This window comes from Rana temporaria, chromosome 1, assembly GCF_905171775.1.
Source record: "Rana temporaria chromosome 1, aRanTem1.1, whole genome shotgun sequence".
NCBI classification, from domain to species: Eukaryota; Metazoa; Chordata; class Amphibia; order Anura; family Ranidae; genus Rana; species Rana temporaria.
Window position 1 is genome coordinate 44668400 of NC_053489.1, and position 26809 is coordinate 44695208.

General features: G+C 43.6%; 1 protein-coding gene across 3 annotated transcripts in view; it reads left to right on the forward strand.

Annotated features, from left to right (window-relative positions):
* LOC120926926 (mucin-2-like) overlaps positions 1 to 26809 on the forward strand; it is a 69604-nt gene that overhangs the window by 30412 nt on the left and 12383 nt on the right. For all 3 annotated transcript variants that reach the window (XM_040337228.1, XM_040337235.1, XM_040337244.1), the window contains exons 5-9: positions 93 to 341; positions 9708 to 9846; positions 13379 to 13491; positions 15911 to 16024; positions 22589 to 22723. In XM_040337228.1, coding sequence (XP_040193162.1) covers positions 93 to 341; positions 9708 to 9846; positions 13379 to 13491; positions 15911 to 16024; positions 22589 to 22723 — 750 coding nt within the window. The remainder of the gene's footprint in view (positions 1 to 92; positions 342 to 9707; positions 9847 to 13378; positions 13492 to 15910; positions 16025 to 22588; positions 22724 to 26809) is intronic.

Here is a 26809-nt window from a genome sequence, read left to right on the forward strand (position 1 = left end):
TACAAAAGCAACAAGACTGGTAGATCTCATCCAATTTTAGAGGCTGTATTGTACGTAAAGGTCTTTACAACTGTTTTCCGTTTGTTTTCAAGGGAACAGTGTGGATCGGAATAATAGAAGGAGGAACGGGATCAAATATAAGTGGCAATGTTGTGACATTCACCGTTACATGTGGCCAGGTGTTCTTTGTGCCCAGGCTCAGCATACAATGGATAAAGAATATTGGCAACACAGAGGCCACTGTGGCTCTTTATTGTTCAACTTCTGAGGAATTTTTCACCACCGAGCTGGACGTGTTGTTTTCTGAAACTGATGAGGATATACTGACGAGGACACTCAGGGTAAGTCGTCATCCTTTGCCACTGGGTATCCTGTTCTAGATTTGTCAACTGTTAAACCTCACAGTAGCAAAAAGCTAAGGTCACCATATCTAAGACCACTCAATATTTTTAGTTCAGAGCTATATTGAGACCTATTTCCTGAGAGTATTGCTTTTTTTTTTTTTAAATGGTCAGTCTTTTTTTTACAGTGCAAAAAATAAAAACCGCAGAGGTGATCAAATACCACCAAAAGAAAGCTCTATTTGTGGGAAAAAATGGACGTCAATTTTGTTTGGGTGCAACGTCGCACGACAATTGTTAATTGCCCAATTGTCAGTTAAAGCGACGCAGTACCAAATCCCAAAAAGTGTTCTGGTCAGGAAAGGGGTAAATTATTCTGGGGCTGAAGTGGTTAGGGTCCCTTTTACACGAATGGACCGGTCAGGTCCGCCTGTCAGTTTTGACGGTGGACCTGAATGGCCGCTCCATGCATCTCTATGGAGCGTCGGATATCAGCGGAGACATGTCCTCTGACATCCGACCTGATCCGATCCGCTAAAAACAGACGTATGGGGATACGTCCCCATCCATCCATGGCGAATCGGATCGGGTGAGATCTGATAAAAACGGAAATGCTGTCCGTTTTTGTCCGACCTCTCCATAGGAGACAGCGGTGCCCGACAAGCCCCTCCCCGCTCAGTGAGCAGAAAGGAGCTTGTCATCCGCCAGCTCAGCGGAGATCAACGGACTGATCTCCCGCTGTGCTGGCGGGAGCAGACGGACTAAGAAGACCAAGTAACAAGCAGTATAGGAAAACTGGCAAGCCACAGTCAGTATGACAAAACTGGCAAGCAACAATCAGTATAACAAAAAATAAAGCGACACCAGTATCACGAACATATCACGAAATTCAGCAAGCAGAAATCAGTATAACAAAATCAGAAACAAACCAGCAGTGCAACTTTTTTTCAGGTGCCTTTTTTCAGGTGGAACGGAGTTCCACCACTCCTGGCTCAGACCCTTTGGTGCCTGCTCACCACAATCACTTGTAAACACAGAAGTCTGGTTTCTGTGTTTACAAGTGACAGCTCTGCACTCTGTGTGCATCCCTCCTGAACTCTGCACTCTGTATGTAATGCAATACTGGTATTTATTGCCCCATTAAGACCCTCCTACTGTTTGTGTGTGGGGGCAGAGTTTTTTTTGAGGGGGGGTGGTTCGTGGTTGATTTCCAGCACCTATTGTTTGAGAAAAAAAGCCCTGCCAGCAAGCAACAATTAATATAACAAATCCAGCAAGAAACAGCCAGTATGAACACTGCAAGCAACATTCAGCCTTAGAAAATCCACAAACAATAATCAGTTTGAAAATCCAACCTTAGACATTGATAATAAAAGTGTAATTTCGATCTTAGTAACGATCCTCACCTACCAGTACGGATCTGGCACGCAGATTCTTGCCATCATATTATTCAACGATGAACATGTTTTTTTCGGTTTTATTTCTTACAACATTATAATTAAGAGACAGAGAAGGTAGAGTTACTGGCGCCAAAGAAAGTTTTGGCAAACCTCGAATCACTTTTTTGGCAGGTCAGGTGGAAATATTTGTAATGTATACTTCTGCTGTTATGGAGATCCTGGGATATGCTCACATCTACACGGTTCTCCTCCTACCTATCACAACGCTCCTTCAGTGTTACCTACAAATCTGTCTCCTCCTCTCCATTGCCCCTTTCTGTAGGGGTCCCTCAAGGCTCTTTTCTTGGACCCCTTCTCTTCTCTATCTACACCTCCTCCCTTGGTCACGTGATAACAGCCCACGGCTTCCAATACCATCTATATGTGAATACACCCAATGACACCCAATTCTATCTGTTTTCTCCCCACCTCACTCCTTCTGAGGAAATTCCGGAAGTGGGGGGGGGGCAGTGTCGAGCTTTGCTATTTGCCAATACGAGATGTCCAAACACCTGTAATATGTGAAGTACAATTAAAGTGGTTCTAAAGCCTGAAAGCCTGAGTGTCGGTTCACACTACAGAGACTTGGGATCCGACTTGTCAGACCTCAAGTTGCCCCAAGTCGCTGAACATAAGAAATTCCATTGAAGTGAATGAGAGCTGTCTTAACCCCCCTGGCGGTATTCCCGAATCTGGCTCGGGGTGGAATTTCAGGACCAAAAGCGGTAACCCCGAGTCAGACTCGGGATCGCCTCGCAGAGTCCACAGGCATGGTTTACTTACCTTGTCCCTGGATCCTGCGATGCCGCCGCGCTGTGTGATCGAGCTGTGTCTACTCGCTCAATTCACAGTGCCTGTGTGCCGCCGAGCTCAGTTCCCTGCGAAGTTACGACGCACAAGGGCAGAGATCGGCGTCAAATTTAAAAAGTAAATACACACAATACATACAGTATATTGTAATCTTATAGATTACAGTACTGAATGTAAAAAATACACCCCCCCCCCCCCCCTTGTCCCTAGTGGTCTGCCCAGTGCCCTACATGTACTTTTATAAAATAAAAACTGTTCTTTCTACCTGGAAACTGGAGATTGTCCATAGCAACCAAAAAGTGTCCCTTCATGTCAAAAGTGTTTTTAGAGCAGCTAGAAAACAGCGATAATAAATTAGAATCACTTGCACAATTGAGCGATAGTGTATTGTGGGGAAATTCGTCATCAAAAAATTTAAAGTAATAATTTTTATTATTATTATATTATTTGTTATAATTATTTATATTTATTTATTGTATTATTTTGTGTTTCAAATTTTATTATACCCGGGATGTCTACTAGACTCTTGTTTGGACAGATTTAAGTGAGTTATTTCTAAGGCCGGGTACTAACGAACAAACATGTCTGCCAGAGGGCTTCTGTACGATGGCTGTACTAACCATCGTACAGAAGTCCGCGCGTAAACAATACACGGGGCGTGTCCGCGTCGTCGCCGCGACGATGACGCGGCGATGTGGGCGGGCCTGCCATTTAAAGGCTTCCACGCATGCGTCGAAGTCATTCGATGCATGCGAGGGACGGCGGGCGCTCGGACATGTACGGTAGGTCTGTACTGACGACGCCCGTACATGTCCGAGCGGGCAGGATTCCAGCGGACGGTTTTAAAACACGTCCAGGAATATTTGTCTGCTGGGAAAAGGCCCGGCAGGCAAATGTTTGCTGGAATTCGGCCCGCTCGCGCCTACACACGACCGAACATGTATGCTGAAACTGGTCCGCGGACCAGTTTCAGCATACATGTCTGGTCGTGTGTACGGGGCCTAAGAATTACAGGCCTACAATGTAAAACGCCAAATTTCCATGCAAAATAATGGTACCGCTTTCAGCACCTAAAATCTGAATTAATCATACCCCCAGGGAGGTTAATATACATTACTGAAGTTGCTCCAAGTTCAGAAAAGGTTCCTGTACTACTTCAAGGCGACTTCTAGGCACCTTGTACCCATAGATTTCAATGGAAGTCGCCTCCAAGTTCGATCTCCATCCTAATTGAAGCAACGTTTCAGGAAAAGAAAATAGTTTACCCAGGCAAACGCCTCCCTCCCACAGAGCTGATTATTCTGTGATTGGCCACAGCCAAAGTCGCCTGTCCTGGAGGCAACTTAGACCCCTTTCACACTGGGGCGTTTTTCGGGCGTTTTTTAGGCGCATTGGCGTTTAAAAAAAGCCTGTAAAGCGCCTGAAAGAAGCCTCATCTGCAATCCCAATGTGAAAGCCCAAGTGCTTTCAGAGGCCTTTCACACTGCCAGCGCCCGAAAAACGCTGGTAAAGCGCTGCTAAGACCCCTTTCACACTGAGGCGCTTTTCAGGCGCTTTGGCGTTAAAAAAAGCTTCCTCAATGGGAAGGGGGCTTTAGGAGCGGTGTATTAACCGCTCCTAAAGCGCTGCAAAGAAGCTGCATGCAGGACTTTTTTTGACGCCCTGCCAGCTCAGCGCCTCAGTGTGAAAGCACTCAGGCTTTCACATTGGGATTGCAGATGCAGCTTCTTTCAGGCGCTTTTTTTAACGCTAAGACCACTTTCACACTGGGGTGTTTTTCAGGCGCTTTAGTGTGAAAGCACTCGAGCTTTCACATTGGGATTGCAGATGCAGCTTCTTTCAGGCGTTTTACAGGCGCTTTTTTTAACGCTAAAGCGCTTGAAAAATGCCCCAGTGTGAAAGGGCCCTTAAAGCGGAGGTTCACCCTCAAAATGAACTTTCCAGCATCCTTAAAGAGGAAGTAAACCCATCAATTTAACAGTTTGAAAAAGCAGTTACATTCCTGGCATGCCGGGAATGCTAACTGTCACATTGGTTGTGCTCTCAACCAAACTGTCAAACCATCCAATGGCTGGTGTAATAACTGATCACATGTGCAGCATCATGGCAGTTGAAGATTAAACAGAGGCCAAGAAACGCCTTAGCAACTCCTCTTCGCTTAGAAACGCCCATTCCCCGCAGGATTCCCCGCTCGGAGCCGGTGACTTGTCCTCAATATTCCCCTATGGGGGAAGTTCCTCCACTGACTGCGCAGGCGCAAACTTCCCGACGGAAATCCCCGAACCTCGCCCGGCATCCAGGCTCATTCTTTAACATCCCTGTGGATTGGAGGATGTTAAAAAAAGAGCCAGGAGGCCGAGCGAGCGAAGCGAGCCGTCCGAGCGCAGCGAGGACGTGAGGCCGACTGGCCACTTACCTCAAAATCCACGTCGCCCTGGATGCCGGCCGCCGTTCGGGGATTTCCGTCAGCAAGTTTGCACCTGCGCAGTGCTTGAAGGAACTTTCCAGATGGCTGGAACCATCTCAGCGCATCAGTTCGCGAATGCGCTGGAACTTCCATGATACATGGAACCAGCACGGCAGATCACCGGAAAACAAGGGCTCATATAACGATAAGTACGTAAAAGTAAGTAAAAAAAAAAAAAAAACAGCATACTGCAGATGTTAGCAGTATGCTACAGCTAATGTCAAAGTGGATTTTTGGGTGAACCTCCGCTTTAAGTCACGTTGTAAGTTGCTCAAAGTCACGCTGAAGTCGCCTCCAAATCGCCTTGCAAAGTCACGCTGAAGTCGCCTCCAAATCGCCTTGCAAAGTCGCGCTGTAAGTCGAGTTGCCCCTGTGTGAACTGGCACTGAAGGTTTTTTACCCTATTCTTACATAGTTACATAGTAGGTGAGGTTGAAAAAAGACACAAGTCCATCAAGTCCAACCTATGTGGATATGCGATAGGGTAAAAAACCTTCTGTGTCATCACAGGATTCAATCTCCACCCCACCTTATGCTTATCTGAGCCCGATTTTGATCTGGTGATCCGATGTCAATCAAACTTTGTAACAAGGAAGGGGGCGGGCCAAGCTGCCCTGTTTGTGCCAATAGACACATGCCGGGCGACTCAGGAGCATGACCGCTTGAGTGCACCCTTAGAAAGCGTCTCTCTATGGGGGCACTTGTTGGGGGGGAAGGAGCCACGAGCGCTGACGGGACGAGAAGAGGAGGATCAGGGTTGCTCCGTGTAAAACCATTGCACAGAACAGGTAAGTTTGACATGTTTGTTATTGTATTAAAAAAATAAAAAACAAAAAAGCATTACAATCGTTTTTAGGAAACAAAACCAGCAAGCAACAAGCAGTATAACTAAAGGCCCATACACACGATTTGACTTTTTGACAACAAATGTCCGACGAACCTGTTTGATCGGACAATCCGACCGCGTGTACGCTTCATCGGACAAACTTTTTCGCTTTTTCATCGGACAAATGTTTGCTGTGAAAACAGACAAACTTTCCGGCAACAAATGTCCTACGTCAGCTAATCCGATCTTGTGTACACAAGTCCATCGGACTTAAGTCCAAAGTACAAACACGCATGCTCAGAACCAATGCTAATAGCAGAAGTTGTCCAACGGGTGGCGGTAAAGAGCTAAAAAAACACATGATTTGGTGAAAGTTGGCTGAAAAAAGTCCTGCCGTGTGTATGCATACCAAGTTCACGGACAACGTCCATCGGACAGAAATCCACAGAAAAGTCAGATGGAAGTCCGATCGTGTGTATGAGGCTTAAGAAAACCAGTAAGCGATAAGCAGTATAATAAAGAAAACCAGTAAGCGATAAGCAGTATAACAAAACAGAAACAGGCAGTATAATACCAGCAAGCAACAATCAGTATAACAAAACCAGTAAGAAACAGACAGTATAAAACCAGCAAGAAACAGACAGTATAAAACCAGCAAGAAACAGACAGTATAAAACCAGCAAGAAACAGACAGTATAAAACCAGCAAGAAACAGACAGTATAAAACCAGCAAGAAACAGACAGAATAAAACCAGCAAGCAATAATCAGCATCACAATATTAGCAAGCACAATTACTGTAATATAACAAGACAAGCAAAAAAGCAGTATAAAAAACAAAAAAAAGCAAGCAGTATAATAATACCAGCAAAGCGTATTCTGCAAAACATTGTGAATTCAGCAGTTTAAAAACTCAGCCTTAGACATTGATAATAAAAGCGTAATTTAGATCTTAGTAATGATCCTCACTTACCACTACTGATCTGGCACGCAGATTCTTGCCGTCTCATTATTCAATGATGAACATGTTTTATGAGGTTTTATTGCTTACAACATTATAACATAATTAAGAGGCGGAGAAGGTAGAGTTGCTGGCGCCAAAGAAAGTTTTGGCAAACCTCCAATTACTTTTTGGCAGGTCAGGTGTATATATTTGTAATAAATACTTCTGCTGTTATGGAGTGGTTAAAAACATATTTAAAAAAAAAACAGTTTTTGTAAAACACACAAAAGATAAAATGTTTAGAAAATGTAAAACATTGGGATTCTTATGCCGCGTACACACGATCATTTTTCGTCATTAAAAAAACTAAGTTTTTAAAAAATGTCATTTAAAATGATCGTGTGTGGGCTTCACATAATTTTTCGGGTTTTGAAAAACGTAATTTTTTTCCCCCGAACATGCTGCATTTTTTAACGACGTTTTAAACAATGTAGGTTTTCGGGTTGTAAAAAATGATCGCGCGTGGGCTAATACGACGTTAAAAACCTGCGCATGCTCAGAAGCGAGTTATGAGACGGGAGCGCTCGTTCTGGTAAAACTACCATTCATAATGGAGTAAGCACATTCATCACGTTGTAACAGACAGAAAAGCATGAATCGTCTTTTACTAACAGGAAATCAGCTAAAGGGTGGCGCCATCTGAATGCCGTCGTACGTGTTGTACGTCACCGCGCTTTGCTAGAGCATTTTTTTAAAATGATCGTGTAGAGGCAAGGCCGTTTTAATGATGAAGTTGGAAAAAACAACGTTTTTTTCTACATGCCAAAAAACAAAGTTTTTTTCATGCCGATAAATGATCGTGTGTACGTGGCATTATTCTAATACAAAGAGAGTAGAGTAGGCAGTATAAGCCAATATCTTCTACCTTCTCTGCATGTCTATGCTATCTTAAATTGCCTCTAAAGAGCAACAAAAATTCTCCAGTAGCTGGAGATAAAAAAAAAAAAAAAAACGCCATTGGTTTTACCACCAATTAATATCAGGTCCTTCAGGTCTGGTATTATTTTAAAGGGGACCCCCACAAAAAAAAAGAAAAAAGATCAATGATGTAATCAGGAGACCCCATCCCACTATCATTCGGCAGGGGTGAAGAGACAGGACAAGATGTAACAGGGGACAGCTTTTTATTTTTCATTTTGGCAGGTCAGTGAGCATCATAATTGACAAGGATCTACATCATGATGGGCATCGTGAGACATATTTTTTAATTCTAAAAATGGTGTTAATGTTTTTATTTACACTTTGAATTTTGTTTTTACCCCTATGTACCCCTTACTCATCACCATGGGGTATATCTGGGAGCCCCCGTATTGTTAAACAGGGCTTTCCGATTCTGATAACCCCCCTGTACACAGACCGCCATAATCACCAGGTCAGGGTTGTGGGGCAGAGGCCCTTGTCCTTATCAAAAATCCATGGTGGATTGTTCGGGAGGGACTCCAAGTTTAAAATCCATCCTAGACTTGAAAGGTCTGGTATAGATGAAAGGAAACCCTGGCCATTTTGTTCACAAACATAATGAAACAGCCAGGAGCTGTCATTTTGCTGGCAATTTAATCACATTTTCTTCTTTGGAAATGGCAGTTGAATACATGAGTGGTTCTCTTAACCACTTACGGACTGCCCGTCACAGGTTTACATCGGTACTTTGAAGAGGAATACCGGTGTTATGGCAGCAGCTAGCTACCATAACCCTGGTATCCTCTTCTTCAGTGGGTGGTCTGCTTTCAGATAAAAGTGGTCTCTGCTGCGGATTCGCCACAAGATCACTTTTATTGGCGGTGGGAGGGTGCCCTCTGCCGCTTACCGGAGCCATCGGAGGCGATCGGATCCTTCACCTGGCTTGGTATGGAGACGAGTGAGGGGAAGATGGCCCCCACTCGTCTCCATATCATTGCAGGGCGGAAGCAATGTCAAAACTTCACTTCTGCCCATAGCTCTTAGGCACATTTTTTTTCATTGTATTTTAGTGTAAATATGAGATATTAAGCATTTTAGTGTAAATATGAGAATATGTATTTTTTACCCCAGATCTCATATTTAAGAGGACCTGTCATGCTTTGTTTCTATTACAAGGGATGTTTACATTCCTTGTAAGAGGAATAAAAGTGACTTAATAATTTTTTTTAAAAGAACAGTGTAAAAGTTAAAAAAAACGGTAAAATAAATAAGAAAAATGTTTTTTTCCCTCCAAGCTTGCGTGCAGAACCGAACGCATACGTGAGCAGTGCCTGTAGTGAAGAAAAGTATACCGCTCTATAAAACAATTAATCCCCGTTGCTTCCGTCCCAACAAACCAAGAGGGTGCTGGCTGTACTCAATTAGCATGAGATGAAAGAAAAATCCTGGATCGCCGCACTCCTCAAAAAACGATGTCTTTATTCAAAACATGAAAAAACAACAAAAATTCATATGGAAAAAAACAGCCAAAATTCATGCAGTCAAACAAGAAGTGGAATAGTCCCTTCATCTGTTTGGAACTCCATCGGACAAAAATCCACGCATGCTCTGAATCAAGTCGACGCATGCTCGGAAGCATTGAACTTCATTGTTTTCTGCTCGTAGCAGTGTTGTACGTCACCACATTTTGGCACGGTCAGATTTTTGACCGATGGCGTGTAGGCAGCTTCATCGGATATCCGACGGAAAAATTAATCGGATTAGATTCCATCAGATATCCGATCGTGTGTACAGGGCTTAAGAGGATAGGTTATCGCCTTCCTATAGGCAGTGCAGCCCAATCAAAAAAAAAAAAAAAAAAAAAAAACATTTTTTTTGTACTGTTTTTAAAATATAGCATTTTGTTCATTTGTGTCTTTATAGCCCCTGTCTGGAGTGGATTTCATTCAAGCTTTGAAACGTAACATTTCTCAACCTCAAATAATTACTCTGGGTTCCGTCCAAGGAGTCTACCCCCAATCTCCACCTAGCATTGTCTCCAAGTATTTTTTGGACATGGAAGGTAAGATGGCATAGTACTGAAATGTTGTAATTGCTGAATAACTCTGCATACAGGACAAGAGAAGTGGGACTGTGCAGAGACCATATATACAGAATAAGAACTGATACTAAGAATTACACCCAGAATACAGGACAAGAGACGTACTATGGTGCAACATCCATACATACAGAATAAGATAGGTATTTAACCACTTAAGCCCCGGACCATTACGCTGGTCAAAGACCAGGCCACTTTTTGCGATTCGGAAATGCATCGATTTAACTAACAATTGCGCGGTCGTGCGACGTGGCTCCCAAACAAAATTGACGTCCTTTTTTCCCCACAAATAGAGCTTTCTTTTGGTGGTATTTGATCACCTCTGCATTTTTTATTGTTTGCACTATAAACAAAAATAGAGCGACAATTTTGAAAACAATTCAATATTTTTAACTTTTTGCTATAATAAATATCCCCAAAAAATATATATAAAAATTTTTATTTTCCTCAGTTTAGGCCGATACGTATTCTTCAACATATTTTTGGGAAAAAAAACGCAATAAGCGTTTATTGATCGGTTTGCGCAAAAGTTATAGGGCCAGATTCATGTACACCACCGCAAGTTTTCAGCGCAAGTGCCTGATTCACCAAGAACTTGCGTGTAAACTTACGGCGGTGTAACGTAAAGCCATCCGACGCAAGCCAGCCTAATTCAAATGGGGCGTGTACCATTTAAATTAGGCGCGCTCCCGCGCCGAACGTTCTGCGCATGCTCCGTGCGAAAATTTCCCGCCGTGCTTTGCGCAAAATGACGTCGCCCCGACATAATGTTTTGAACGGCGACGTGCGTTACGTCGTTTCGTATTCCCGGGCGTCTTACGCAATAAAAAATTTAAATTCGACGCGGGAACGACGGCCATACTTTAACATGGCTGGTCTAAATGTAAGCCATGAAAAAGCAGGCTTATCTTTGCGACGGGAAAAACCAACTAGCGACGACGTAACGAACGCACGTACCTTCGTGGATCGCCGTAAAAGCTAATTTGCATAACCGACGCAGGAAAACGACGCAAACTCCACCCAGCGGCGGCCGAAGTATTGCATCCTAAGATCCGAAGGCGTACGCCTGTCGGATCTTAGCCAAATGCCGTTGTATCTTGTTTGTGAATTACAAATTAAGATACGACGCGGCAAATTTTAATCTGCTGATACTCCGGTGTACTTAGTCTGTGAATCTGGCCCATAGTGTCTACAAAATAGGGGATACTTTTATGCCATTTTTATTAATATTTTTTTTTTTACTAGTAATGGCGGCGATCTGCGATTTTTATTGTGACTGCGACATTATGGCAGACACATCGGACACTTTTGACACATTTTTGGGATCATTGTCATTTTTACAGCGATCAGTGCTATACAAATGCACTGATTACTGTGTAAATGACACTGGCAGGGAAGGGGTTAACCACTAGGGGGAGCTGTAGGGGTTTAATTGTTCCATAGGGAGTGATTCTTACTGTTAAGGGCATGGCTACACGTGACACGTCACTGATGACCGTTCCCGATCATGTGGAACAGCCATCAGTGACAGTGTCACTAGGTAGAATAGGGGAATGCCTTGCTTACAAAGGCATCCTCCTGTTCTGCCTTTGCCAACCGCAATCGCGGGACTCCCGGGAACATCAAGAACACGCTCACAAGGCACGCGGCGGGCGGCAAATTTAATAGGACGTACCTGTATGCCAATCTGCCTGCCCATTCTATTCTGTCAACGTACATCGGCGTGCGGCGGTCGGCAAGCGGTTAAAGCAGTATTAAACCCAACAACAAAAAGGTAGTATATTGCAGCTCCTCAATCCTCAATGTAGTGGCTGCATTCGTTTTCTTTTTTAAGCCTTTTTCCATTATTTTAACCTGTTGCTTCTGATACTAACACACTTCCTGTCCTAGGGTGTCTCTATTATGGATGGAGGGGCAACAGGAACAGGTTTGGACAACAGAATTGTCCATGTGGAAAGAGGACAGTATTAGATGAACTCAGGGCTGGGACAAGGGGTGGGCAGGAAGGGCGGCAGTCCTGGGCACTATGGTATCATGTTGGGAAGGGGGGGACCACAAGAAGATTGGTGGGGAGGGGATTTGTGTTGAGAAAGGGAGGAAAAAGGGGGTAAGAAATGTTCTAGGAGGGCAAATCCTGGAGGTGTGCTAGGAGTGGTGATTTGGGCAGATTTGTGTTGAGAGGGGGGAGGAGGATTTGTGCTAGGAGGGGGGTTTTGTTTTGGGAAGGGGGATGGGGACAGAGGATTTGTGCTAAGAGGAGGAATTTGGGGCGTTTGTGATATAATTTTTTTTGGGGGGGGGGGGGGACTTGTGCTAGTGGGGATGATTGGTGGGTATTTGTGCTAGGAGGAGAAATTTGTGTGTGGGGGGGGGGGGATTTGTGCTAGGTTGAGGGATTGGGGAGGGGAACAATGGTGATGACACCCCATTTCAGGTTGCATATCGCACTACGAACTGACAGGACATGAATCGGATCGCATAGGTGAAGTGAAGCCGCAACGCTTCATTACCTGATTCCCTCACCGAGAATGGCGACAGGGGCAGCTGAGAGCCGAGCGATTGCTCGGCTTTGGCTGCCGACATCGCGGGCACTCTGGACAGGTAAGTGTCCGTATATGAAAAGTCAGCAACTGCAGTATTTGTAGCTGCTGGCTTTTAATATTTTTTTGTGGGACCTTCACTTTAAGCACACTTGTACAGTAACTTTACTTAAAGGGGTTGTAAAGGTACAATTTTTTCTCCTAAATAGCTTCCTTTCCCTTAGTGCAGTCCTCCTTCACTTACCTCATCCTTCCATTTTGCTTTTAAATGTCCTTATTTCTTCTGAGAAATCCTCACTTTCTGTTCTTCTGTCTGTAACTCCACACAGTAATGCAAGGCTTTCTCCCTGGTGTGGAGTGTCGTGCTCGCCCCCTCCCTTGGACTACAGGAGAGTCAGGATGCCCACTAACACACAGCTCCTTTCTCTATCTGCAACGTAGAGAGCGTCCTGACTCTCCTGTAGTCCAAGGGAGGGGGCGAGCACGGCACTCCACACCAGGGAGAAAGCCTTGCATTACTGTGTGGAGTTACAGACAGAAGGACAGGAAGTGAGGATTTCTCAGAAGAAATAAGGACATTTAAAAGCAAAATGGAAGGATGAGGTAAGTGAAGGAGGACTGAACTAAGGTAAAGGAAGCTATTTAGGGAAACAAAAAAAATGTACCTTTATAAGCCCTTTAACAGAAAGCATTGGGTGACCACATTTCTCTATACTAAAGGGTATGATGACTTGACACCTCTGTGCTGAGCTGGATAAATGGGGATTCTGCATTTATTGACTGAGACTGTTCCAGGATTATAGGGTCGCGGTCTCTATTCCCACCCTATACAAAACTTCCTTCTATTACACCGCTTAAAAAAAAAAAAAAAAGTACATCTACCTTTTATACAGATCATTTTAAAATATTCCCTTGCCATAACATTTACAATAACTGCATTATGCGTTTCATTTTAGGTGAAAGGAAATTAGTGTATAACAATATAATAACAACAACCATTGCTCGCTACTATGACAACACTACAGAACTGACCCAATATACCATCAACTACGGCAATTCCATATTCTCCGTAAGGCACCATTTTTTTTTTATTATTATTTTAAAATAGATTGATAAATGCATTTTAGTTTATTTCGTAGTAGTTTAACATTTTAAATCATTGGTAAAAAAAAATAAAATAAAATAAATTATTGTAATTATTTCAGTTAATACACATAATGGGCCAGATTCATGTAGAAATCCGGCGGCGTAACGTATCCCATTTACGTTACACCGCCGCAAGTTTTCAGCGTAAGTGCTTGATTCACAAAGCACTTGCCTGTAAACTTGCGGCGGCGTATCGTAAAGCCGTCCAGGGCAAGCCCGCCAAATTCAAATGGGGCGTGTATCATTTAAATTAGGCGCGTTCCCGCGCCGAACGTACTGCGCATGCTCCGTTTTGAAATTTCCCGACGTGATTTGCGCGAAATGACGTCGCCCCGACGTAATGTTTTGAACGGCGACGTGCGTTACGTACTTTTGTATTCCCGGATGACTTACGCAAAAAAATAAAAAAGTTTAAATTTGACGCGGGAACGACGGCCATACTTTAACATGGGCTGTCTAATTTTACACCACCTAAATAGCAATCGCAACTTTACGACGGGAAAAGCCGACTAGCGACGACGTAAGAGAATGCGACGAATGCGCGTACCTTCGTGGATCGCCGTAAACAGCTAATTAGCATACTCGACGCGGAAAACAATGCAAACTCCACCCAGCGGGCGCCGAAGTATTGCATCCTAAGATCCGAAGGCGCACAAAGCCATAAGCCTGTCGGATCTTAGCCAAATGCCGTCGTATCTTGGTTTGTGAATTCAAAATAAAGATACGACGCGGCAAATTTGAAAGTACGCCGGAGTATCAGCAGATACTCCGGCGTACTTTTTCTGTGAATCTGGCCCTATGGATCAGGCCAATCTGGGACATTTGCCATGCATATTCAGGATGGTATACATTTTCCTTGGTTGGGTGCAGAGGACAAATGCATATGAACTGAACTCAAGGCAAAGTGAATACACAGTTGATGTACAGCATGTCACAAAAGTGAGGACACCCCTCACATTTTTGTAAATATTTTATTCTATCTTTTCATGTGACAACACTGAAGAAATGACACTTTGCTACAATGTTGTGTAGTGAGTGTACAGCTTGTATAACAGTGTAAATTTGGTGTCCCCTCAAAATATCTCAACACACAGCCATTAATGTCTAAACCGCTGGCAACAAAAGTTAGTACACCCCTAAGTGAAAATGTCCAAATTGGGCCCAAAGTGTCGATATTTTGTGTGGCCACCATTATTGTCCAGTACTGCCTTAACCCTCTGGGCATGGAGCTCACCAGTGCTTCACTGGTTGCCACTGGAGTCCTCTTCCACTCCTCCATGACAACATCAGATACGCTGCGCTGGGGCAGATCTTTGTGAATCTGCCCCTAACTGTCTGGATTAACTACCTATATGGGGAGGAGAAAGACCCACCTTGTCCGGTCCTGGCCAGCTCAGCTCGCTCTGATCAGTGGCTGCCTGACCTGCCTCACTCACAGGAGCACTCTGCTTCGGCTCCACTGCGCAGTCCGACTCCTACCTCCCAGAGGCCTCCCGCCGTGTAGCGCACACACCATTCACGACAAGGGGTGGGGTCAGAGCATCAGTGGAGCTCAAGGCCCCGCCCACTCCTCTCTCCTCGCCAGAGAAAATATTCAGCAGCAGAGACTGCACAGTGCGCTGATGCCAGGCCCAGCCGGGTGCCGGCTTCTGTGCGCAGAAAATACAGTCAGGCGACGGGCGGACCGCAGCTTAAGGGGCAGCTCTGCTTAAATTGGCCCTGGGCAGCTGCCCCTTTTTGCCCTGCGGTAAAGACGGCTATGCCTGCTAGACAGAACAGCCCAGTGCTACACTCCCATAGACTTATCTGCAGACTACTCTGCAGTTTAGCAATACAGCCTGGTCTAAGACCCACCTCAGCCTATGATTGGACAATGAAGGTGCAGCAGCACACTGATAAGATCAGCACTTTGCTCACATTGTTAGACGGACAGCAGTCTGCAATGCAGTAGAGCCTAATTTTGCAGGGAATTATAAGAGGCTGGTACCAAAAATGTATTTAGCAATTTTATATTTTAATCAAATAGTGACTGCTATGTGATAAATTACATTGATAGGATGTGGACTGAAACAGAAATCATTTTTTTTTCCTTGGAAATAATTTTTTATAAAAATAAATAAATAAAGATAAAACTCAACAAAATGCAATATAAAACACGAATCCAGAAAACATTGATTGTGGTTAGAAAGTCCATTTGATTCATATTATGTAGCTTTCATCTCACTTTTATAAAAGTCATCCACACGTTTCTCAATAAAATTAGCATCGTGTTACATAATTCTGTGTACCTTGTATCATGTTTGGGGAAATTAAACTGATGCAACTTGAATTTCTTTTTTCAGTATCCAAATACACTTAGCTTGGGAGTGGTGACCCTAAAGCCATTTGGCCTCCTGGGACCATATTATAATCTAAATGCACATGAAATGGCCTATGTACTCAAAGGTTGTGGAAAGGTACGTAAATACAGTGGGTAACAAAAGCTTGACTAGTATTCTTGGTAGCCAAATCTGATTATTTTATATGGCCAGTAACATACAGGGGGTTGAGTTACTAAAACTGGAGAGTGAAAAATCTGGTGCAGCTCTCCATAGACACCAATCAGCTTCCAGGTTTTGTTTTGTAAATGCTTAACCACTTCCATACCGTAGGACATCATGTGACGTCCTTGACTTTAGTGGGGGATATCTGAATGATGCCTGCAGCTACACAGGCATTCCCTGAAATCGCTGCTGCATTTTACGGCCATGAGATTGTGGTAACATCGTGCAACTTTAAAGTCGCAGTAGTGTGAAAGGGGCCTTAGTTAATCAAACCCATGGTAGCTTACACCTGTATGGTAACAAGGCTGAGCCTCGGCTCATTTGACTATTTTTTCCTATGGCAGTACCCCCATTCTGTTGCACCTTTCAAATTCAAGGTGGATCCAAAAGGATATCTAAAGCAGAGAACAAAATGTTCTACAGTGCCTTGAAAAAGTATTCATACCCCTTGAAATTTTCCACAATTTGTCATGTTGCAACCAAAAATTTAAATTTTATTTTATTTTGATTTTATGTGATGATCAACACAAAGTGACACATATTTGTGAAGTGGAAAGAAAATGATAAATGGTTTTAATTTTTTTTACAAATAAATATGTGAAAAGTGTGGGGTACGTTTGTGTTCAGCCCCCCGGAGTCAATACTTTGTAGAACCTCCTTTCACTGTAATTAGAGCTGCAAGTCTTTTTGGGGGTGTCTCTACCAGATTTGCACATCTAGAGAGTGACATGTCTGCCCATTCTTCTTTGTAAAATATCTCAAGCTCTGTCAGATTGGATGGAGAGCGTCTGTGAACAGCAATTTTTTAAGTCTTGCCACAGATTCCAGGGTTGTCTCGATACCACTTTTTTAAGACCGAGTACAAGTACTGATACTTTTTTTCAAGTACTCGCCGATACCGATTACCGATACTTTTTTTTTAATGTCATGTGACAGTGGCATGTCATTATTTTTATTTTATTTTTAAGGGGGGGGGGGCAGTGGATGGTGTCAGTGTGCTTTTTTATTTTTATTATTTTTTCATTTTTTTTATATTTATTGCAATTTATTTTTATTTTTTAAGCACTGTTGGGGGGCTTGGGTGAGATGTCAGGGGTCTTAACAGACCCCTGACATCTCACCTTTGAGACAGAGAAAGGGACTAAGGACACAGATTCCCCAGTCCCTTTTTCTGCAGCCTCAGCTAAAATGAATGGAGAGGCGCATTGCGGGCGGTATTAACCCTTTATCGGCCACTAGCGGGGGTTAATACCGCACCGCTAGTGGCCGAATCCCGCGGCTAATCTGACGGTATAGCGCCGATATTTTTAGCTGCTCTATACCGCCACCGCGCCTCCTGCCCCAGTGTGAAAGGGGCCTTAGAGTAAAGGGGACTAAATACAAATGCACGCCACACTTTTCACATATCAATTTGTAAAATAAATTGAAAACAATTTATAATTTTCCTTCCACTTCACAATTATCTGCCACTTTGTGTTGGTCTATCACATACAATTCCAATAAAATACATTTACGGTTTTGGTTGTAACATGACAAAATGTGGAAACTTTCAGGGGTATGAATACTTTATCAAGGCACTGTATATTGCAACTTATGAGTCTTCTATGGCTGCATTAGTTTTACAGAAAGACCTAATGATCCTGCCAGAAATACAGTGACTTGTCACTTCCTGAGCACTAATCAGGAAGCAAGACATTGCTATTTTCGTTCTGTAAAATTCTAATGCCCCCACCCCATATAATACAGATAAAGAAAGTAAGACTTGATTGAAGTTCAGCCTGGGTGACAATCATTTCTACTTCCAGGGGAGGAAGAAAGTGTAGCCACTCTAGGACAGGTAGTGTGTTATTGGCAGGATCACTGGGTTAAAATAAATGTATAAATGACATGTTTTGTTGTATGCTTTAACCACTTAACGACCGCTGCATGTACATATACGTCCACAGAATGGCACGTACAGGCAGATGGGCGTACATGTACGTCCCTGCCTTTCCGCGGGTCGGGGGCCCTATCGGGACCCCCCACGGTACATGCGGCGGTCGGTTTTTCCGTGGGAGCGATCCGGGATGAGGGGGCGGCTATTTGTTTCTAGCCGCCCCCTCGCAATCGCTCCCCGGAGCTGAAGAACAGGGAGAGCCCTATGTAAACACGGCTTCCCCGTGCTTCACTGTGGCGGCTGCATCGATCGAGTCATCCCTTTTATAGGGAGACTTGATCGATGACGTCACTCCTACAGCCACACCCCCCTACAGTTGTAAACACACACTTGGTGAACCCTAACTCCTACAGCGCCCCCTGTGGTTAACTCCCAAACTGCAACTGTCATTTTCACAATAAACAATGCAATTTAAATGCATTTTTTGCTGTGAAAATGACAATGGTTCCAAAAATGTGTCAAAATTGTCCGAAGTGTCTGCCATAATGTCGCAGTCACGATAAAAATCGCTGATCGCCGCCATTAGTAGTAAAAAAAAAAAATGTATAAAAATGCAATAAAACTATCCCCTATTTTGTAAACGCTATCAATTTTGTGCAAACCAACCGATAAACGCTTATTGCAATTTTTTTTACCAAAAATATCTAGAAGAATACGTATCGGCCTAAACTGAGGAAAAAAATGTTTTTTTAATATATATTTTTGGGGGATATTTATTATAGAAAAAAGTAAAAAATATTGCATTTTTTTCAAAACTCTCGCTCTATTTTTGTTTATAGCGAAAAAAATAAAAACCGCAGAGGTGATCAAATACCACCAAAAGAAAGCTCTATTTGTGGGGAAAAAAGGACGCCAATTTTGTTTGGGAGCCACGTCGCACGACCGCGCAATTGTCTGTTAAAGCGACGCAGTGCCGAATCGCAAAACCTGGCCTGGGCCTTTAGCTGCATTTTGGTCCGGGGCTTAAGTGGTTAAGATGCATAGATCTAGCCCCTAGGCAATCCCACTTCATTTACATTTTGAATAAAGCCAGTCCAATCCTTTGGATGCCTTTTATTGCAGATGAATGAATGACTTGTATAGCGCAACGCATGCGAACTTAATCGCCTCTGGGCGCTTTTTCCAGCCAGTATCTGCTTGGCTGGTGCGGTCATTTGTACCCCGTAGGATCATGACACGCTAGGGACACACAGTCTTACACACATATAGACATATATACTGGGCCAATATTGGACGAGATCCAATTTACCTACCAGCATGTCTTTGGAGTGTGGGAGGAAACCGGAGTACCCGGAGGAAACCCACGCAGACACAGGGAGAACATGCAAACTCCAGGCAGATGGTGTCGTGGTCGGGATTCGAACCAGCGAACCTTTTTGCTGCTAGGCGAAAGTGCTACTCACTGCACCACTGTGCTGCCACATGACCATGTAGTAGGGAAAGGAGTAAATAGAATACACAGAGAAAGGCTGATATGGGTGGGCTTTTTTACACCATTACTAGACAACGTGTGCAGAACAAAAAAAAAATGTTTTGTTTAGTTTCAATTTGTTATTTACATGAATTAATTTAGATAAATTTGTTTAACCCGTTTAATTCATTTTTTGGAATTAGTTCCGTTTATTCGTATTTGAATCGATTAGAATTTTCGGAAATTTAATTGATTCAAATAGTTTTCTAATCAATTTCTAATCGTTTTCAAGTTCTAAAAGTTTTCGAATGCAAAAAGTTTTCCAGTTTCCAAAGAGAATAAAATAGAATAGAAAAAAAATGGAATAGAACAGAATTTTTTTATAATAGAGAAAAAAAATAACAGAAAATAAAAGTGAAACAGAACAACATATAATATTGAATAAAAGAACAGAATAGAATAAAAAAACAGAATAGAATAGAATAAAAAAAAGAATAGAATAAAACAAAAAGAATATACCATATTCTGAAATTCAAATAGAAAAGAATAGAATAGAAAAAAATATAATTAAAAAAACAATAGAATAGAATTGAAATTCAAATTTGAATAGAATAGAAAATAACAGAATAGTATAGAAAATAAAGAATAGAATATCTTTCTATTCTAATCTCTTCTTTTCTATTCTATTCAAATGCATCTATTTGGGAAATGGTTATATTATTTCTATTCTATCCTATTGTTTTTTTTAATTCTATTATTTTTTCTATTTGTTTATTCTATTCTATTTGTTTCTATTCTATTCTTTTATTTTCTATTATATTTTTGTCTATTCTATTCTATCCTATTATATTCTTTTCTATTCAAATTGATTATATTCGAAATTCTAATTTTGGAAGATGGTTATGTTCTTTCTAATCTATTCTGTTGGTTTTTAACCATGCTATTCTTTTGTTTTCTAATATAATTTATTATTTTCTATTCTATTCAAATTGATTCTATTTGAATTTTTGGGAAATGGTTATATTCTTTCTATTTTATTCTACTCCATAGTTTTTTAAATTATATTCTTTTATATTCTAATATAGTCTTTTTTTTATTTATTTTTTCTATTTTTTTATTTTCTATTTTGTTCTGTTTTACGCTATTATATTCTATTCTTTTAAAGTGGTTGTAAACCCACTTTTTTCACTTTTGCCTACAGGTAAGCCTATAATAAGGCTTACCTGTAGGTATAAAGAATATCTCCTAAACCTGTTCCGGTTTAGAAAATATTCCCCTCGCGATGTGCCGCTGATTGCAGCGGCGCATGCGCAGGGGGGATCCTCGGCTGAATGGCCGGCCCCGCCGACCCATGCCGGAAAGGAAATCTCCCACGCGCATGCGCGGGAGTGACGTCATCGCCGCTCCAGCCAATCACAGCGCTGGAGCGGCGATACCCGGAAGACACGCTCGGCGTGGACCAGGTAAGTTACCTACCTCGTCCCGAGGTAAGTATTTCATAATGAGCTAATATGCGGTATATATTAGCTCATTATGGCTTTTTCCTTGCAGGTGTAGAAAAAAAAATGTATGCGGGTTTACAACCGCTTTAATTACTATTATATTCTTTTCTATTCTATTCTATTATTTTCTTTTATATTCCTTTATTTTCTATTCTATTTTATTCTCTTTGAAATGGAAAAGAGCACCAGAAAACCAAAGCCGTTGGCATGAGTTTGGAAATACAGTACCCTTCACCTGTACCCAGTAGTTTGGAGGGGTGTCCAAACCCATTTGATAAAACCAGAAGGAACCCAATGCCTTGTGACGTAGAATGTATAAGGCCCCGTACACACGACAGAGGAACTCGACGTGCTTGGCACGTCGAGTTCCTCGTCGAGTTTTGGGATGAAGCCGCCGAGGAGCTCGGCGGGCCGCCTTCTCCCATTGAACAACGAGAAAATAGAGAACATGTTCTCTATTTTCTCGTCGAGCTCCTCGGCGGCTCCATCGAGCCAAAACTGTACAGACGACAGAGTTTCTCGGCAGAATCCGGGTTTTGACCGAGTTTCTCGGTGAATTCTGCCGAGAAACTCTGTCGTGTGTACGGGGCCTAAGACTTGTAGCTGACGTACTACTCGTTTTTGTTTATCTATCACTGTATAGCTTTAGGGTTACAATTATAAGTTCATTTGACTTCTACCCAAAAAATTTAACCAGAGAGGCCCAGATCCACGAAGAACTTAGGCGGCGTATCTATTGATACGCCGCGTAAGTTCTACGATGCGCCGGCGTATCTTTGTTTTGTATTCACAAAACAAGATACGCCAGAATGTAGGCTAGATCCGACTGACGTACGTCTTAGTACGCCGTCGGATCTTAGGTGCATATTTACGCTGGCCGCTAGGTGGCGCTTCCGTTGATTTCCTCGTAGGGTATGCAAATTAACTAGATATGCCGATTCTTTAACGTACGTCCGCCCGGCGCTTTTTTTTTACGTCGTTTGCGTAAGGCTTTTTCCGGCGTATAGTTACCCCTGCTCTATGAGGCGTACGCAATGTTAAGTATGGACGTCGGGCCAGCGTTGAATTTTTTATGTTTTACGTCGTTTGCGTAAAACGTTTGTGAAAAGGGCTTTGCGTAAACTACGTTCACGTCGTCTAGGCATTGAGCGGGCGTAATTTAATTTGAAAATTCAACGTGATACTGAGCATGCGCGCGCATGCGCCGTTCGAAGAAAGCGTCATTTACGTGGGGTCATGCTTAGTTTGCATAAAACACGCCCCCCCTGTTCCTCATTTGATTTAGGCGCGCTTACGCCGGCACATTTACGATACGCAAACTCCGTAACTTTAGACGCAAGTGCTTTGTGAATACAGCACTTGCCTCTCAAAGTTGCGGCGGCGTAGCGTAACTACGATATGCTATGCCCATTTAAATTTACGCCTATCTACGTGGATCTGGCCCAGAGTGTTTATGACAATAAAACATGCATAAGCTTGTTTGCTCCTTGGGCCATGGGATAACTTTTTACCTACCGAGATTCACAGTTATATTTCGCTATTAGGAAGTCCCCTATGCTATATACCTCTCTGTAATTATACAAATGTTAACAATTTTCTTCAACTAAACATATGACTTGTATTCACAGGTAGCTATCTCTGGCACAGAATGTGATGTTGGTGAAGGGGATGTGATCTATTTCCCTATCGGGATTCCGCATTATGTAAACAATACCTGTGATGGAGACTTCATATTGATTAGAGCTTTCAGCATACCTGGAGAGGTAAGCATAATGTATACCTTGCATAGAGTATGTGTACATGAAGAGTATATTTATGTGTGCCGTGGCTGGTATGAGGGGGTGCTTTAGGGCAGGGGGGCTCTGCCCTTAAGGGCCTATTCCCGACAACCCTGGATCATGGTTGTGGGGGTCTGCAGGCAGGGACCTTATTGAAATCTTGAAGCCCCTTTTAACAAGGGGGCCCCCAGATCCCAGCCCCCTGCCTATGTGAATGAGTATGGGGTTAAAAAAGTAATACGTTTAAAAAATAAATAAAAACACACACAGTTTTTTACTTAAAAATTTAAAAACAATGGGGCAGATCCACAAAGAGAGTACGCCGGCGTATCTACTTATACGCCGGCGTACTTTCAAATTTCCCTCGTCGCATCTTTGTTTTGAATCCTCAAAACAAGATACGACGGCATCTGGGTTAGATGCGACAGGCGTACATCTTCGTACGCCTTCGGATCTTAGATGCAATTCTTCGGCGTCCGCTGGGTGGCGTTCCCGTCGTTTTCCGCGTTGAGTATGCAAACCAACGAACGTACGAGCGGCCGTCGCATTTTTTTACGTCGTCTCTAGTCGGCTTTTTTCGGCGTATAGTTAAAGCTGCTATTTGGTGGCGTACGCAATGTTAAGTATGGCCGTTGTTCCCGCGTATAATTTTAAACATTTTAATTTGTTTGCGTAAGTCGTCCGTGAATCGGGATGGATGTAATTTACGTCCACGTCAAAAAAAATGACGTCCTTGCGACGTCATTTAGCGCAATGCACAGCGGGAAATTTTGGAACGGAGCATGCGCAGTTCGTTCGGCGCGGGGACGCGCTTCATTTAAATGAAACACGCCCCCTACTCGCCGATTTGAATTACGCGCCGTTACGCCGCGAGAGATAGACTACGCCGGATTCGAACCAAATAGAAGTAAGTTACGGCGGCGTAGCGTATCTCAGATACGCTGCGCCGGGGCAGATCTTTGTGGATCTGCCCCAATGTCCCCGGATGTAGATCCATCGGCAGTCAAAGAAAAAATATTCGCCAGCACACCATGAAACGATATAAACAGCATCCAAATGGATAATTTATTGCATGATCACAACACAAGGAGAGTGCAATGTTTCGGAGTCACGCAGGACCCCTACGTCATCACATGCCTGACGAAGGGGTCCTGCGTGACTCCGAAACGTTGTACTCTCCTTGTGTTGTGATCATGCAAAAAATTATCCGTTTGGACGCTATTTATGTTGTTCCATGGTGTGCTGGCAAATATCTTTACTGTGACTTGAACCAGTATCCAGCTGGTTGTTGCTGAAGCACCCAAATTCGAGAGCTCATCCAGGAATGTGTGCGATGGGAATATGAAGTATTCCATCGCCAGTCAAGACGCCCGATGCACTGCTGTACTTGAAATAAAAAAGCTTGGCTCGTGAGGAAGGCTACCACCATCTGCCTGCTCTGCCATCTGACAGTTCTTAAATAGGTAAGGGGGGGGGAGCCACCTTGCGACGTCACCAGCTGGCACCGCCCCATGTAACGTCACCGACTGGTGCATGCTGGGTTGGTGATGTCACAAGGGGTGGTGCCACCAGGTGATGCTGCCAGGTGACTCTGCCCCTTACCTATTTAAGAACTGTCAGACGGAGAAGCAGGCAGATAGCAGTAGCCTTCCTCGCGGCAGAGATGTTTTCTTTTTTTGGGTCTGGCTGTGCGGTAGACATGTCGTCAATAAATTTGTTTTGTTTCGTTCCGTTTTGTATTAGCCGTTAGTTCGTAATTCGTGTCCGAAATTTCATTTGGATTCGTGCGAAATACGAATTTTCGTTAGATTCGTAAATTTTTTGTAACAATTACGAACATTCGTTATGATGAATTTAAAAAGCAAAACATGCCTTTCTCAATATGGCAGTCGTCGACTCATTATGCTCATTATGAGAGGCTCCCTCCATCCCTGTGCTGTGCTGACGTCCTCCTGGGGCTGTACCCCTGCTGTGCTCATTGGGCCATATTCTTATACATCTAAGGCGGCGGAACGTATGTACTTTACGTTACTCCGCCGCAAGTTTAAGTGGCAAGTGCCTGATTCACAAACCACTTACCTGTAAACTTGCGGCGGCGTCGCGTAAAGTCCACCCGCGTAAGCCATCCTAATACAAATGATCCTGGCAGGGGGCGTGGATCATTTAAATTAGGCGCGCTCCCGCGCCGATCGTAATGCGCATGCTCCGTCAGGTAACTTACCCGACATGCATTGCGCTAAACGACGTCTCACGGACGTCATTTGTTTTGACTGTAACGTAAATGGCGTCCAGCGCCATTCACGGACGACTTACGCAAACGACGTTAAATTTTGAAATTTCGACGCGGGATCGACGGCCATACTTAACATTGAGTACGCCACCTAGGGGGCATCTTTATCTTTACGCCGCCTATCGCTTACGGAAACGACGTTAAAACACTACGGCGGGCAAGCGTACGTTAGAGAATCGGCGTGACTAGTCATTTGCATATTCTACGCTGACCGCCACCTAGCGGTCAGCGTAAATATTGCAGCCTAAGATACGACGGCGCAAGCCGTCGTATCTTAGGCATGTTTAAGTGTATCTCAGTTTGAGAATACACTTAAACATAGGAAACGGACTTACGTAGGCGTATCTGCTGATACGCCTACGTAACTTGTTTAAGAATATGGCCCATTATGAGGGGCTCCCACCCTCCCTGTGCTGTGCTCATTATGAGGGGCTCCCACCATCCCTGTGCTGTGCTAACTTCCTCCTGGGGCTGTGCCCCTGCTGTGCTCATTATGAGGGGCTCCCACCCTCCCTGTGCTGTGCTCATTATGAGGGGCTCCCACCATCCCTGTGCTGTGCTAACTTCCTCCTGGGGCTGTGCCCCTGCTGTGCTCATTATGAGGGGCTCCCACCCTCCCTGTGCTGTGCTCATTATGAGGGGCTCCCACCATCCCTGTGCTGTGCTAACTTCCTCCTGGGGCTGTGCCCCTGCTGTGCTCATTATGAGGGGCTCCCACCCTCCCTGTGCTGTGCTCATTATGAGGGGCTCCCACCATCCCTGTGCTGTGCTAACTTCCTCCTGGGGCTGTACCCCTGCTGTGCTCATTATGAGGGGCTCCCACCCTCCCTGTGCTGTGCTCATTATGAGGGGCTCCCACCATCCCTGTGCTGTGCTAACTTCCTCCTGGGGCTGTACCCCTGCTGTGCTCATTATGAGGGGCTCCCACCATCCCTGTGCTGACTTCCTCTGGGGCTGTACCCTTGCTGTGCTCATTATGAGGGGCTCCCACCATCCCTGTGCTGACTTCCTCTGGGGCTGTACCCTTGCTGTGCTCATTATGAGGGGCTCCCACCATCCCTGTGCTGTGCTGACTTCCTCCTGGGGCTGTACCCCTGCTGTGCTCATTATTATTATTATTATTACGAGGGGCTCCCATCATCCCTATGCTGTGCTACCAGTGTCACCTGTCACCTACCAGTGCCAATCAGTGCCACCCATCAGTGCCACCTATACATTTCTGCCTTTAAGAGCATATGCCTGTAAACTCCTGGAAAAGCCATATTGTGCATAGTGACACATTGGCTAACATGGAGGGGAGTTTCCAGGCAGAAAAAAATAGAGCTCAATAAAGCTCAAAAGCGGGTAGGAGCTGCTTCTTTAACCACTTAAGACCCGGACCTTTATGCAGGTAAAGGACCTGGCCAGTTTTTGCGATTTGGCACTGTGTCGCTTTAACTGACAATTGCGCGGTCGTGCGACGTGGCTCCCAAACAAAATTGGCGTCCTCTTTCTCCCACAAATAGAGATTTCTTTTGGTGGTATTTGATCACCTCTGCGGTTTTTATTTTTTGCGCTATAAACATAAATAGAACGAAAATTTTGAAAAAAATGCTATATTTTTTACTTTTTGCTGTAATAAATATCCCCCAAAAAGATATAAAAAATCTATTTTTTCCCTCAGTTTAGGCCGATACGTATTCTTCTACCTATTTTTGGTAAAAAAAATCGCAATAAGCGTTTATCGATTGGTTTGCGAAAAATTTATAGCGTTTACAAAATAGGAGATAGTTTTATTGCAT